Source organism: Epinephelus fuscoguttatus, linkage group LG10 (genome assembly GCF_011397635.1).
Source record: "Epinephelus fuscoguttatus linkage group LG10, E.fuscoguttatus.final_Chr_v1".
NCBI classification, from domain to species: Eukaryota; Metazoa; Chordata; class Actinopteri; order Perciformes; family Serranidae; genus Epinephelus; species Epinephelus fuscoguttatus.
Window position 1 is genome coordinate 1007253 of NC_064761.1, and position 16319 is coordinate 1023571.

Genomic DNA, 16319 nt, shown 5'->3' on the forward strand with positions numbered 1-16319 from the left:
GCACCTCAAAGCGGTTGGAGAGGCTCAGGCGAGGAGGAGAGGCAGTCGCATCGTGGAGTCTCTTTCTGTCGCGGATGGCAACTTAAGCCTAGGATGTCTGGAGGCTGGGTGTGGAGGAGGAGGAAGGCCGCGGACAGGTGGAGGTATCCCATGGGACGGTGTCCTGGAGGGCCGCTCTGAGGGAGACAATGTGCAAGGACTGTTCGTGATCCAGGTCCAAGCAGGAGGTCAGCATGGCCTGTATATCTTGCAGTTCCTGGGAGAGTTGGCGGATGTCTTCCTTAAGGTCTGTAATCTGTTTGTTTGCTTTTGTGAGCATTGTGTTGTCACAGGCCATGGATGTAGCACGTTGGCTAGCTTGAGCTATGCTAACGGCTAGGTGCAGGGGTAGGAGGTGCTGGTAGTCAAGGTGGTGGGTAGATGCAGAACTAGGACAACAGTCAGTAGACCCAGCAAGGTTGTGATGCGGTGGTAAGGGTGTATAGGTACCACTGGAGGGAGAACAGCTTCTTGGATCAGCAACGTATCAGGCGTGGAGAGCAAGCTGCTGTGCTGCAAATAATTGTCATTATTTAGTCATTATTTAGTTGACATCGTGGTTAAATCATACAAGGAAAAATAAGCTCTAATCTGCTCACATACCACATTCTCCATAATTTTACTCAGCACAGGCAGCAAACATATCAGCCAGCTATTTGACCCAGAGAAAAGTAATCTTGCGTTTTTGGGCAGTGGTGTTATTTTTGCCGTCTTCCATTCTTTAGGGCATACACTTTCATTCAGACTTTGGTTGATAATGTGACAGACAACTGGGACAATTAAATCTGCCACCAATTTAAGAAGTTTACCATCAAGGCTGTCAACACCTGGTGGTTTGTCTTTACAATTCTTTAATATATTTTCTACTTTACTAGTACTTTACTAGTTCAAATTTCAAACTACAGTTTTTATCTCTCATAATTTTATCTGTTATTAATAAGTAATATTGTTCATTATATATTTTGCTCATATTATGCCTTAAATTATCTATTTTCTTTCTAAAATGATTATTTAGGTGGTTTGCAATCTCCATTGGTTTGGTGAGAAAGTTTCCTTCCGTCTCCAGAAAGGATGGAGTTGGTTTGGTGCTCCTACCCATCACATTATTCAATGTATTCCAAAGTTTTTTACTATCATTTTTAATCTCATTAATCCTTCCTTTATAATATAATTTCTTCTTGTTTTTATTTAACGTGGTTACAAAATTCCTTAATTTGCAGTATATTTGCCAGTCTGATTTATAGCCAGATCTATTAACTGTTAGTTTTACTTGATCACGTTCCACCATATATTCTTTTAATTCTCTATCCAACCAAGGTGTATCTACACTTCTGATGGTAAACTTTTTCATGGGAGCATGTTTGTCAACCAAAGGCATGAAAATATCAGCAAACTTTCTTAGCGCTTCATCTGGATCCAATTCTGACAAAACATTTGACCAACATACTTTTTTCACATCCTCAATAAATTTAACCTGATCAAACATTCAGCTGCATTCGTAAAAATGTGGTCAATGCAGGTGGAAATTTGAGTGCTGTCGCTCTTAATAGATATTCTGGTTGGTTTGTCAATTATTTGTGAGAGCCCACATACATCTGCCACATTTTGAAGCCTTTTTCTCATTGGACAACCTAAATCACTCCAATCTATGTTCAGATCTCCCATAAAATAGGTTTCACAGCCTGGTCAAACATGTCACATATTTTGTCTAGATATACATTATTTGCACTAAGTGGTCTATAACAGCAACCAATCAACATAGGCTTCAAATGTGGAAGATGAACTTGCAACCATAATGCTTCCACCTCCATTGGCATTAAGTCATTTTTAATTTTCATTTTTCATTATCATTATTCATTATTGTAAGTGCTGAATCCTCAAATGTTGAGTCAAGATGTGTTTCTGTTACAGCTAGGATATGTAAATTGTCAGCCAGTAGTACTTCAGAAATTTCAGTTAGTTTATTTCTAATGCTACAGATGTTTATGTGGGCTATCTTCAATCCCTTCCTTGGTAGTTTAGAGTGTTTTAACATTGCATAAAATAATGAAAATTACCTTCCAGCCCATTTAATAACCTACCTGCATTGGAGCTTTCACTAAGACAACATTTACCTATACACAAAACCAAAAAACACAACGATAAACACAAACACAAAGACAACCACACATACCTTGATAACATAAATATACAAACACTTGTATTGACACTCAAACAGTCCATATCTGCAAGCTTGAGCAAGCTGAACTCCACATTTACTATATTATTGTTAAGTTTCTTTTAAATCAGTGGTTTCAGTATCATCCACTACTTCCTAATTAATTATTTCAGTGATTTATGATATATCCTAATCAGCCCGGATGAGTAAACGAAAAAAGAAGATGTCTCCTTATTCACACAATAAAACAAAAATACCAGGTGTTCCTTGGACTAGTTCTAATCAGCCTGTATGAATAAACAAAAAAGAACATTTTTCTCCTTATTCACACAGTAAAGCAAAACACAAAATACCAGACCGGACATTAAGTCATAATTTTCAGTCTTTTCTTTTTTTTTTTTTTTCCCCCCCTCTCTTTAAAAAAAAAAAAAAAAAAAAAAAATCTGTATATAACCCAGTATAAACTTGCTCATACATTGAAACGAAAAATACCAGACTGGATTAGGATAATCAAAATGGCTCATAGCAATTTTTGTTCATAACCTCTGTATACAACTCCCCTTATTCACACAGTAAAGCAAAACACAACATTTTTTTTCTCTCTCTTTAAAATCTGTATATAAGCCAGTGTAAAATTATTCATACCATGAAACAAAACATAACAGTCCATACCAGACTGGACCTCCAAACATAATTATTTAAGCTTATTGAAATCAGAATTATCCATAGCATTTATTTATTTATTTATTTATTTATTTATTTATTTTTTAAATCTGTAGGTTACAATATATTAATTTACTCAAACAATGAACCAAAATATACCAGACTGGGCCTTCAAACATAATTATTTCAGCTTATTATAATCAAAGTGTCCCCCAGCAATTTTTAGTTTTTTTTCCAGCAGATAACAGAATATTATCTTTTCCCCTTCTTTTTTCTTCTTTTATCTCTAATCTGTAACACAATATTATCCTACTTATCTTGAAACGAAAAACACCAGACTGGGCATTCAAACACATTATTTCTGCTTTTTGTGATCAGGATAGCCCAAAAGAATATTTAGTTCATAATTCCTTAAAGTGATCACTTAACTGTCTCTTGGTCCTTTTCTTCATGAGTCTTCTCTTTCGTCTTTGTTTGTGTTCATCTTTTCACCATGTGGACTGTGGACTTGATGTCCATGCTGAGGATGATCTCAGGATTTAATCACTGTGTTGAAGTAGATCTCTGCCACTTTACGGTCCTTGAAGTATTTCTTCTCCTCCTTGAGGGTGATTATGAGCATGGCTGGATGAATAATCCCATGTCTGATGCCATGTTCGCGCAGTTTGGCTCTGACATCCTGGAACTGGGCTCTTCTTTTGGTCATGTCAGTAGTCAGATCCTGGAAGATCCTCACTTTCATCTCTTGAAAATTAATCACTCCCTCATCCTTCGCCAGTTTTAGGCCCAGTCCCAGTTCCTATCTTAACCCTCAATCTTAATTTTCAAGCTCAACCCTCAATCTCACTAGCCCTCAAAACCAAGTGTTAAGGGCTATCTTGTGACTTTAAAATGGGACACCACTCAAAGGTGAAAAGTGAAATCCATGGGTACAAAATTGCCAAATATCTTTCAAAAATATTTTATTTGTTATTCTCAAATCCATTCTTACACAACCAGACAAATTAATAACCTTTATTTACCTAAGTTTAATACATCTCGAGCACAGTACTCATTAAGATACAGGGGAGTACAATTGTGGAACATGTACCATTACTTATTATTTGCCTCTATGTCTATTAGACAAAACTAAAGTCTGCTTTGATGACCAAAAGATTCTATAACTGAATAACGTCATCTATAGGGTGATATGTTTTTGCCTGCCTCAAGATGTAAAATGTTATTTTATATTTTTTATTCTTATTATAATCAGTTGTCCACTTTTGTTTTTTGTTTGTTATCGTGTATGTTTTGTTTTCATTATTTTTTGCATAGTTTTGTTATGTTTGTCTCGGTGAGGTTTCTTAACATAATCCTGTAATGGGTTTCTACCTCACCTGAACATGCTATGTATGACTATATTACTTCTATGTTCTGTTTTCTTATTTCATATGTGCAAATAAATGAAATGAAATGAAATGAAATGAAAGACAAATACGTCTTAAGACTGTCGGGGGCAGCAATATGCCAAAACTCCATCCAGTCTGTCAATTCAAAGAAGAAGAAATATATGTCATCAGTAGTCGTCGATAAAAAGGCGTGACAAGTTTTTTTTTTCCCAATACTTTATTTCAATTCTTGTACAAAACAAGCAGTGACAGACATGAACAGAACAAATATGCCAGGGTGAAGAGAAAAGAAAAAGAAATAAAATAAACAAATAAATAAATAAAAAAGTTCAGCAGCTCAAACAAATTGTTTACATATTTTCAGAGTCTTTATAGCTTTGGAGTTTGTGGAGTGCTGAATGGTTTCTAAGTATTGCTGCATTTCATTCATAAAAATTTTGAACAAGGGTTTTCTGTTACAAAATTTACTCCTATGAATATGGAATTTTGCTAAGATAATAAATAGATTAATGATATAGAATTGTTTTTGTTTTGAAATGCTGACATCATAAAATCCAAACAGCACATCTTTGTACAGAAGTGAAAATAGAACATAAATGTTGCAACGAATATACTCGACAAAATCTTTCCAAAAAGTGACCGTACAGGGGCAGCAAAACAAATGTACAGTTAGCAAACAATAATCTTTGACAATTCCGTATGCAGCTGTGCTGATTTCATATTGAAACAGAATGCTTGATCACAAGGGGAAAAGTTGCCGTTGTGATCGAGAATTATGTTATGAACGTGAACAGTTCACAAGTTACAAATTACTCACTCCCATAGTTTTTTTTGGAGCCTGCTTGCTTTTTGTAAACTTTTCTTCATTGGTGGCCCTGAAATTAATCAGGGCTTGTGTTTTGTCTGGTGGCCCTGAAATGGAACAGAGATAACAACATTACTTTCTTTTATTTTTTATTTTTTTGGGCTACCTGTCAGATATTCGTTAAGCTATTAGTTTAGTTTCATGCAAGTATTAATGAATACTGTAGTCAACATCCAGCAGAACTGGTGAGGCTGTTTACACAGTCACACAAGTGTTATCTGGTGACTTTCATCCACGTTAACATTTCACTCTTTGGGTTATACGTTGATATTCAACCAAATAACCTGTACCACAACAACCGACGTAACTTTTTCAGCGGAAAGTCACCAGATAATAGAATCACTAACGTTAACCTGCAGCTGTAACGTTACCAGCTGCAGACTCTACGGCTACAGGAGATGACACCGTCCAGTCATCTTACAAAAATGACGATGCAAACATTTCACGTATATTAAAACAACCTAATAACCACATTGTCACTGAGAAAAACTGACTTTTTGTAACTGAATGACAGCATACTCGGTTATGAGAGACCCGGGGTTACGTGCGGCGGGGCAGGCAAGCCGTCGCCCGTGACCAAAAATATGTGTTTTACGCTACAAAGAGGTCTATAGTCCATAAAATAACGTTAAACTAAGAAAATGCAATGGTTATCATAATTTTAAAACAACTATTAACGAGGAAAATACTCACACTGATAACTCTGCTGCCTTAGCTTGTCACCACCATCTTATATTGACTGAATCGTCTGTACTCGGCCGGGTTCGGCTGAGCTCGGCAGATGATACGCAAAGGATTCTGGGATAGCACTTATTGCCAAGGGTGGTCCTGGAAAATCTTAAAAGTGGGGGCCATACAGCCCTTATTCTTGACCCTCAACTCAACACTCTGAGAATCGGGATAGCGCTAGCACTTCGTGGGAGCGCAGATTTTTGAGACTGAGGGTTAAGATTGAGGGTTAAGATAGGAATTGGGATGGGGTCTTAGAATTACTTCTTTGGCCTCATATCTTTGGATCCTCACAATCATCGGCCTGGCTCCCGACTTCGTAACTGGCCCGACTGCGCAATTTTCACTTCGCAATAGATGTCGTACAGAACAGATCAGCATAATAAATTAACAGTAATCCGTATGACACAATGAGAGAGAGAGAGAGAGGGAGAGAGAGAGAGAGAGAGATGCAGGTAATGACAGTAGCTTACAACAACATTATTGAAAGTAATAATATTATAGTTACAGTTCTGGCTACTGTGGTACAATATGTTGAAAGTATGTATTAATATCTGGCAGTATACATGCGTGACAATAGTCGTGTATAATAACAGTAGAAGTATGACTAGTCGGCAGCAGCAGCAGCAGGAGGCATCTGGCAGGACCACAGCAGCAGCACAACCACACACGTCACGCTGTCCAGGCACCGCTGCGATATGAGTTAATCTGAGAGACAGTGGAGCACAAAGGCTCCGGAGAAGAAGCCGAGTTAGTGACATCCAGAATGGCCGAGTTAGCAAGATGCAGTAATAGAATACGAGAGAGAGAGAGAGAGAGAAGAAGAAGAAGAGAAGGTGCCCGGTGTATTATAGGGGGGTCCTCCGGCAGACTAGGCCTAAGTCAGCCTAACTAGGGGCTGGTACAGGGCAAGCCTGAGCCAGCCCTAACTATAAGCTTTATCAAAGAGGAAAGTCTTAAGTCTAGTCTTAAATGTGAAGACGGTGTCTGCCTCCCGGACCGTAACAGGAAGATGATTCCACAGGAGAGGAGCCTGATAGCTGAAGGCTCTGGCTCCTGATCTACTTTTGGAGACTTTAGGGACCACGAGTAACCCTGCGTTCTCAGAGCGCAGAGTTCTAGTGGGATAATAAGGCACTATGAGCTCTCTAAGATATGACGGAGCTTGACCATTTAGAGCTTTATAAGTTAACAGTAGGGTTTTAAATTCAATTCTGGATTTTACAGGGAGCCAGTGCAGAGAAGCTAACACTAAAAAATATGATCTCGTTTCTTAGTTCCTGTTAGTACACGTGCTGCTGCATTCTGAATTAGCTGGAGAGTTTTTAAGGACTTACTAGAGCTACCTGATAATAGAGAGTTACAGTAATCCAGCCTTGAGGTAACAAAAGCGTGGACCAATTTTTCTGCATCATTTTGGGTCAGGATAGGCCTAATTTTCGCAATATTACGCAGATGAAAAAATGCAGTCCGTGAGGTTTGTTTTAAATGAGAATTAAAAGACAAATCTTGATCAAATATTACTCCGAGGTTTCTTACGGTAGTGGTAGAGGCCAGAGCAATGCCATCTAGAGAAACTATGTCATCAGATAAAGAGTCTCTGAGTTGTTTGGGGCCAAGAGCAATAACTTCAGTTTTGTCTGAATTTAACATCAGGAAATTGGTGCTCATCCAGGTTTTTATGTCTTTAAGGCAGTTATGGAGTTTAGTTAATTGATTACTGTCTTCTGGCTTCATCGATAAATACAACTGTGTATCATCCGCATAACAATGGAAATTTATAGAGTGATTTCTAATGATGTTACCTAAAGGAAACATATATAGAGTAAATAGGATTGGTCCGAGCACAGAACCTTGCGGAACTCCAAAACAAACTTTGGTACGTAAGGACGATTCATTATGAACGTGAACAAATAAGATAAATAAGATTTAAACCAGCTCAGTGCAGAACCTTTTAGGCCAATTAAGTGATCCAGTCTCTGCAGTAGAATTTGATGGTCAATTGTGTCAAACGCCGCACTAAGATCTAATAAAACAAGTACAGAGACAAGTCCTTTGTCTGAAACAATCAGAAGGTCATTTATAATTTTAACTAGTGCTGTCTCAGTGCTATGATGCACTCTAAATCCTGACTGAAATTCCTCAAATAGATTATTATCATGGAGAAAATCACACAGCTGGTCTGCGACTACTTTCTCAAGGATCTTTGACATAAAGGGAAGATTAGATATTGGTCTATAGTTGGCTAACACCTCTGGATCCAGGGTGGGCTTTTTTTAGTAGAGGTTTAATTACAGCCACCTTAAAAGACTGTGGTACATAGCCTGTTAATAAGGATATATTGATCATATCTAATATATGAGTGTTAACTAAAGGAAATACCTCCTTAAGTAGCCTAGTTGGGATGGGGTCTAAGAGACACGTTGATGATTTGGATGAAGAAATCACTACAGTCAATTCTTGAAGAGAAATTGGGGAGAAGCAATCTAAATATATATTAGGTTTTACAGCTGTGTTTGAGGTTAGATAGGTACTATGTGAGGACAGAAGGTCATGAATTTTGCCTCTAATAGTTAGAATTTTGTCATTAAAAAAGCTCATAAAATCATTACTGCTAAGGGCTAAAGGAATACAAGGCTCAATAGAGCTTTGACTCTCAGTCAGCCTGGCTACAGTGCTGAAAAGAAACCTGGGGTTGTTCTTATTGTCTTCTGTTAATGCTGAGTAATAGTTTGCTCTGGCATTGCGGAGGCCCTCTTATAAGTTTTGAGACTGTCTGTCCAGATTAAACGAGATTCTTCCAGTTTGGTTAATCGCCAATTCCTTTCAAACTTTCGCGATATTTGTTTTAACTTACGGGTTTGAGAGTTATACCAAGGAGCGAACTTTCTTTGCTTTTTTAACTTCTTTTTAAGAGGAGCTACAGAGTCAAGTGTTGTTCGCAGCGAGCCTACGGCGCTATCGACAAAATGATCAAAGTCGGTACAGGAAACCTCTGTTACTGAGGGACTTGGTATTGAATTTAATGACGGAGTAATCTTTTCCTTAAATTTTGCGACAGCACTATCTGATAAACATCTAGTATAGTAACTGTTGCTGAGTGGCGTGTGATCGAGTAAAAGGAAATCAAAAGTAATCAGATAATGATCCGAAAGCGAGGGATTCTGTGGAAAGACTTTTAGGTTATCAATTTCAATTCCATACGTCAGAACTAGATCGAGGGTATGGTTAAAACAATGAGTGGGTTCATGTACACCCTGACTGAAGCCAATGGAGTCTAATAATGAGATAAACGCGGTAGCCAGGGAGTCATTATCAACGTCGACATGAATGTTAAAATCGCCTACAATAATAACTTTATCTGATTTAAGAACTAAACTGGATAAAAACTCTGAGAATTCAGATTCAAATTCAGAATACGGGCCAGGAGCACGGTACACTATAACAAATAAAAGTGGCTGCGAGGTTTTCCAGGTCGGATGTAAAAGACTAAGAACGAGGCTTTCAAATGAATTATAATCTAGTTTAGGTTTAGGGCTGATTAACAGACTAGAGTTAAAAATGGCTGCAACTCCCCCTCCTCGGCCGCTGCCTCGAGGAATGTGGGTATTACTATGACTGGGAGGACTGGATTCATTTAGACTGACATATTCATCTTGACACAGCCAGGTTTCAGTGAGACTGAGTAAATCAATACGATTATCTGATATTAATTCGTTTACTAACACTGCTTTACACGATAGAGACCTGATATTTAACAGTCCGCATTTAATTCTCCTGTTTTGTCTTTCTGTCACAGAAGAGGTTTTTATTTTTATGAGGTTGTTATGCACAACTCCTCTTTGTTTAATTTTAGATTTAAATAATTTAGGTGGTCAGGGGACAGACACCGTTTGTATAAAACTATGAAAACTATGGCTGGGTAACTGAACTAGAAACTCAGAGAAGCGTGTAGGACTGCGTCTCCGAGTCCTGGTCTCAGCTCTGGGTTGTCAGGGATTTAAATTACTAATAAAGTTTGCCAGGTTTCTAGAAATGAGAGCAGCTCCATCCAAAGTGGGATGAATGCCGTCTCTCCTCATAAGACCAGGTTTTCCCCAGAAAGTTTGCCAATTATTAACAAAACCCACATTGTTTGCTGGACACCACCTGGACAGCCAGCGATTAAATGATGACATGCGGCTAAACATGTCATCACTGGTCAGATTTGGGAGGGGTCCAGAGAAAACTACGGAGTCCGACATCGTTCTTGCATATTCACACACCGAGGCAATATTAATTTTAGTGACCTCCGATTGGCGTAATCGGGTGTCATTGCCGCCGATGTGAATAACAATCTTACTGAATCTACGTTTAGCTTTAGCCAGCAGTTTTAAATTTGATTCAATGTTGCCCGCTCTGGCCCCAGGGATACATTTGACTATGGTCGCTGGTGTTGCTAACTTCACGTTCCTCAGAATAGAGCTATATGCAGTGGGATTACCTTTTTCAACATCTCAGTCCAGTCCAAACACTCAAATTGAACCTGCGGCTGTGTGCTTCCAACCTTTCAGCCCTCTCTCTCAACTCCGTGTTCTCTTTTTGGAGTAAGTCATTTGAATTCTCCAGCGAGGTTACACGATCCTCTATACCTGACAGAGACTGCTCAACCTCCGTGAGTTTCTTGTTGCAGTCTTTCAACTCTGCCTTCATGGAGTTAAGTTGAGGCTGCAGTTTATCTATAGCCGCTGTTATTTCTTCTCTTATGATCGAGCGCATAAGCGTCAGCATTTCACGCTGCTTCTCGTCTGCGCTGTCTGCTCCATCTGTTGGACGCTCAGGTGAATCAGGTGTAACGCCAGGTGAAACTTCTCCAGGTGAATCAAGCTGGTACAGATTTCTCTTTCCTCCTCTTCCACGTTTCTTTGGTGCCATAAACACTCGATCAATAGCCTTTTTACATTGCTTTCACAGGCTAATTGATTCCGATGATTTGACCGAAAATTTGACCAAAGTTTTTCAAAAGTTTGTGGAGCTCAGCATTTGCTCGCTCACCCCTTGCAGCCGGACATGACGTCTCAACTGTTATAAACTGTTACTGAACTTGTTAACAGAATTTTTGACACTGCTTTGAAATCTTTCTTCACATGCAGCTCTGGTGATTGTCGAAGTCATGTGTGGAGCCAGACTCTGGTTTCTTACTTGGCAGGTAGCTCATCCTGACTTGCTCTTCATGTTTGAGGTTGTGAGTTTGAGCTCTGGATGATGCAAAATGAATGTTCTAATGCCTACTCAGACATTTTGCTGTGTGGATGAGAGACACATGATTTCCAGGATATTTTTGATTTAAGATTTTTTAAATAGCTATGATCTGGGCACTTCTTGGGCATATTTGTCATATTGAATGCAATCTCAAACTGTTTGCCAACCATGTCTCGTCAGTGGAGCAGTTTGTGCTCCAGCAGAACAGGATTATATAAAAGTAGATGGTAACGCTTTACAATAAGGCACACAAAATTAGAGTAGTTACTGAGGAATTAATGAGGAACTCATGAGTAATTACTGAGGAACTAAGCTACACAAAATTAGAGTGGTTACTGAGGAACTAATGAGGAACGAATGACTAGTTACTGAGGAACTAAGATACTCAAAATTAGAGTAGTTACTGAGGAACGAATGAGGAACGAATGAGTAGTTACTGAGGAACTCAGGTACACAAAATTAGAGTAGCTACTGAGGAACTAATGAGGAACTAACTATTAGTTAATGGTCAGTTCTTCATTAACTCATGATCAAATTTCATAGAGGAGTTAATCGTGACTTTATGATTAGTGAACTAGTTAATTTATCAGTACAGAATCATTACTCAATAACCTGTCCATTAGTTAACCTTTTTATGCCCTAAAGTAAAGTGACACATAATGAGTAGTCTTTCATTACTTCATCATCATCTTTACAATTAGTTCCTTAAGAAAAAAAATCACAGACAGCAGGATTCTTGAGAAGAGTTTCATTCATTATTTTCAGACCACATACACATTAATATGACCATCCATGTTATTCTGTACAATGATGCCTTAAGGTGCTGACACACCAAACCAACGTCAAAGAACTAGCAGCATCAAAAGCCAACTGTTGTGTCGCCTCACGTCGCCCTGTGTCAATTGCATTTGAACACACTACAAAGACTACATCCAACGGCCAAGTGGCATGTACGTTCTGCGCCTGTGTGAGAGGAAATAACTCAAAAAGGGAAACCGGAAGTCCCGCCGGGTCCTGCGGGACCCAACCCAAATCTTGCGGGAGCGGGCGGTTTGAACTTTTGCTGCGGGCGGGAACGGGCGGCTGAAAAAACCCACTGCGGGATCAGGATATAGCCTATAGCGACAGGATGGAGTCAACAAATGTTGTGGAAAAGAAGTTTAAACAAGGTCTGAAGGTGCACTGAGCCCTCTACCTCCCAGCGCTCTCAAAGCTGGCGCGTTTCATCTTCAGTATCCCCGCATCCAGTGCGCCTTAGGAGCAGGCCTTTAGTGTCTGTGGGCGCATCTTGGAAGAGAGACGCACGGGATTGGGACCGCAGTCGGTCAGCAACATTCTCTTCCTCCACAGCAATATTATGGCCAAGTGATTCATTTGTTAAATTCATTCGTTTCATTCGTTAACTTTGTTTATTTTATGTTATTTATTAGTGTTATTTGAGCCACTCACAGCCTACTCTCTTTGCTATTTGTTAATTACATAAAGAGGCGTGATGATGCCGGTGTTATTGAGCATAGGCTTTATCTTTGTCTCATTAATGTTTCTTCAGGTCCCTCTTAGAAAAGAGACCTTAACTTCAATCACTGCATGATTATATAAAGGTAGAAAAATAAATAAAATACAAAGGAAGAGAATAGAATATGAAACAGCCTTTATTTCATTAAAAACTAAATGAAAACAATGAAACAGGAGCGCTATTCCTGACCAGTGCATCAAAAGACATGCAGGCCCTGGAAACGAAACAAACAACCCCATGAATCTCTTTATTAATAGCCTATAAAATGATGGGAGAAGACACAGAATCAATGCATCTCTATTATTATGCAGGCATAAATTCTCAGAGTTTTGTGGGAGTGGGCGGGAGTTGACATACACATTGTAGGTGCGGGCGGGAGTGTAACACACATGTTGCGGTTGCGGGCGGTAATGGTCAGAAATTCAGCGGGAGCGGGCAGGAGCGGGATGAAGAAAACAGTCCCGCGCAGGGCTCTACTCTGTGTTATATTTGATCAACAGTTATCTAATCATCGCAAGAGGATCTGTGATAGTTCTAACCCACACATAATCCTTGAAACTATTGCTGCATGCTCAGTGTCTTAGAAGCAGTTAAAAAGTCGGGGTAACAAAATTACCAAAAAAAAAAAAAAAAACCAATATAAGCAGCTGAAGAATGATTTATTAACTGGTAAAAATATGTCATTGCTGCTTGCAAATGAAAAATGCCTCCCTGCACTAATAGATGACAGTTTGACATATGTAAGTGCACTACAAACAGCTCTGTTTAATGTGATTTGGATTAAGAATGAATACATTTTAGATATGGGAGGCTCTGAGCTCTGCAAACCGGTGGCACAGACTGAGATCATTCTGACAAGTCTCATTGTGATGTATGAAAACATGCCGTCTTCTGTGGTTTGAGCTTCCAGGGATGCATTTACTCTCCTGTTCTGTCTACAGCACTACTGTAACCTGATTGGTGACTTGGCCGATGGTGATATCTACCTCTACAACAAACCTGGAGGCCAGGGGACTGGAGGCAAAGGTATTAACATTCCCCGAGCCCTGTCCTTTGTGTGTGTGTGTGTGTGTGTGTGTGTGTGTGTGTGTGTGTGTGTGTGTGTGTGTGTGTGTGTGCATGTGCGTGTGCGTGCGTGTGCGCCCATCACCACAGTGACTCGATGTTCTCTTACTGTATTATCACTGATTATTAGATACAATGCAATAGCTGTCTAAGGGCCAGAACTGAGACCTCTTGAAGAGAAGAAACCCATTAGATCACAGATTTACATCCATGTTAGTGCCGAAATGATTAGTCGGTAAATCAGTTATATACTCCCCCAAAAAAACCCTTTAATGGGGAAAACAATGGTAGAAACCTCAGGAAGAGCAACTGAGCAGGGATTCCTCTTCCAGGTCGAACAGAGGTGCAATAGAGGTTGTACAGAACAGATCAGCATGATAAATTTGCAGTAATCCATATGACAAAATGATACATAAAGGGAGACAGAGACAGAATTGTTGCTCAGTTGCTCAGTTGCTCTTCCGTTTCTATCACCCCCCCCCCCCCCCCACCTCAGAGGGCTTTACAGCATACGACATCCCTCTGTCTTTTGGACCCCCGCAGCAGATAAGGAAAAACACCCCAAAACCCCTTTAGTACTGTTTCATCTCAAATGTTATGAACTAGCCTACTTCATTCTGATGATGTTGCTTGCGATTAACACTCTCACCTCTTTCACATGAACACACTAGAGGCTGGATAGGAAAACCCAGAGCTTTGTAGTACCTGTTATCCGGACAGTCAATGTTCGGATTAGCCAAACCCGATAATGAGAATATAGCCTGGGTAAATTGAACTGGCTTCGTAGTACTGTTACAAACAGTGGTGGAGGCCCATGTGCAGGACACGGAGCGGGATGCTGTTTATATAAGGTCTTTTATTATAAAGGGGTATTGGATGATGGGCTGATGGCAAGGGCAAGGAGATCCACAGTAGATGAAGGCAGCAGTGGTGTGGAGAGGCGGACGTGCAGGTAAGTGGATGGGTAGCGTGGCTGGCAGCTTGATGAGCAGGGAGCAGGTGATGGATCTGAAGCAGAGGAAAAATTATGTTAAACACTGAAAAGTCACAGGGAAGCAAAGCTTAGAACACTATAGAGTTGGCCTGAAGCGTACTACCGCAGCAGTGAAACAACAATCTGGCGATGAGCGGCTGGAAAACTGGGGTAGATATACCACAGGGCTGATGAGCTGATGGATTGCAGGTGACTGGCTTGGAACAGGTGTGTCAGATCGGCAGTGACCAGGGAGCCGGAAGCAGAGGGACGCCACGCCCACCACACAGACACAGACACACAGAGAAACAGACAGGGGAGCATAGGAGACACAAGGGTAGGGGAAACACAAGGAAAAAACTGGAGGCCAGGCTGTGGCCGCAACAAGTACAGGCCTCAGCTCCTTCTGAATGCTCCCTCACCTCTCCCTAAATGTTCAAGAGGACCTGGACATGTTGGTTTGTCCAACAAGTGTTCTCCATTGTTTTGTATTTTTTTTTTTTTTTCTTCCGTTACAACTTTATTTATCATTTTTTTCCATAACAAAAATATTAACCTCTATAGTTAAGCATTTCTTACAAAAGTTGTAAACCCCCCCCCCCAACAACCCCAGGTGGCATCCCCCACTACAAACATACAATCAACACACACAACCAAATATACATAGGTCAAAAAGGCAACAGATAGGCAATCATGCACATGTGCATATAAATAAAGGCATACATGTCCCTTCCATCTGCAGGAATATACACTGTATCCAAACATAAATGCCTAAAGAAGAAAATAAATACACAGAAAAAAAATAAAAAATAAATAGACATACAGTGGTGGAAAAAAGTTTTCGGACACCCTTAAAATTTTACACAATCTCAAATATTATCATGAAATATTTGTGGAAAAATCTTTTTTGTGTTTCAAAAGGTGTGGCTGCATTAGACAGATACAAACAAATACAAATTATATTTTTTTGTTTGTTGTTTACAAGAAAAACTAATAAAACTAAATCAAATTGCCTTTAGCTAGAAAGCACTCGATCGACAAAGTATTTACTTTTTCCATGTGGAGGTTTTATTGCACTCACAGTAACAAGCATCATAGTCTTTAGCTCAAGTTATCTTCACTTCTCTGTCTCTACCGCGGCATCTCTACTCCATGTTTGTGTGTTTATGTGTGTGCGCACAGACAGGAGAAGGACAGGCTGCTGCTGCATGATAATAAATTACGCCAAAACATAAAAACAGTAAGCTAACAGTTACAGATAAAAAGAGCCGGTAACGTCTGAGCTTCTCAAGACTACAGTCGTTATTAATTTAGCTCCATGGCTCATTTACTGCTGGCGAGATTAGTGGGGTTAAAGCTTCATACATTCATCGTGGGAAAAAGCTATATTAAGAGATTGATCACAGATTTTATGAATCGATATCGGGTCATTCAAATGAAGATCGATTTGAGTCAGATGAATTGATTAATTAAACCCAGCCCTATTGTTGAGACACATAGGGTGGTATTTGGGTGATTACTGTTGTTGTGTTTGTTATTTCCTTGTGATTTCATGTTTGACCGATGACAATCAGCAGCACTGCCAGCAACCCCTAAAAAGTACCTGGAACTTACTTACTTACTTAAGTTTAGTTCCAGGAGCTCAAAAGAAAGACCTGAGACAATGAGCCTCATTCACCAAC

General features: G+C 39.6%; 1 protein-coding gene across 1 annotated transcript in view; it reads left to right on the plus strand.

Annotated features, from left to right (window-relative positions):
- szt2 (SZT2 subunit of KICSTOR complex) overlaps positions 1 to 16319 on the plus strand; it is a 461751-nt gene that overhangs the window by 237969 nt on the left and 207463 nt on the right. Inside the window, exon 49 of the mRNA XM_049588526.1 lies at positions 13541 to 13625. Coding sequence (XP_049444483.1) covers positions 13541 to 13625 — 85 coding nt within the window. The remainder of the gene's footprint in view (positions 1 to 13540; positions 13626 to 16319) is intronic.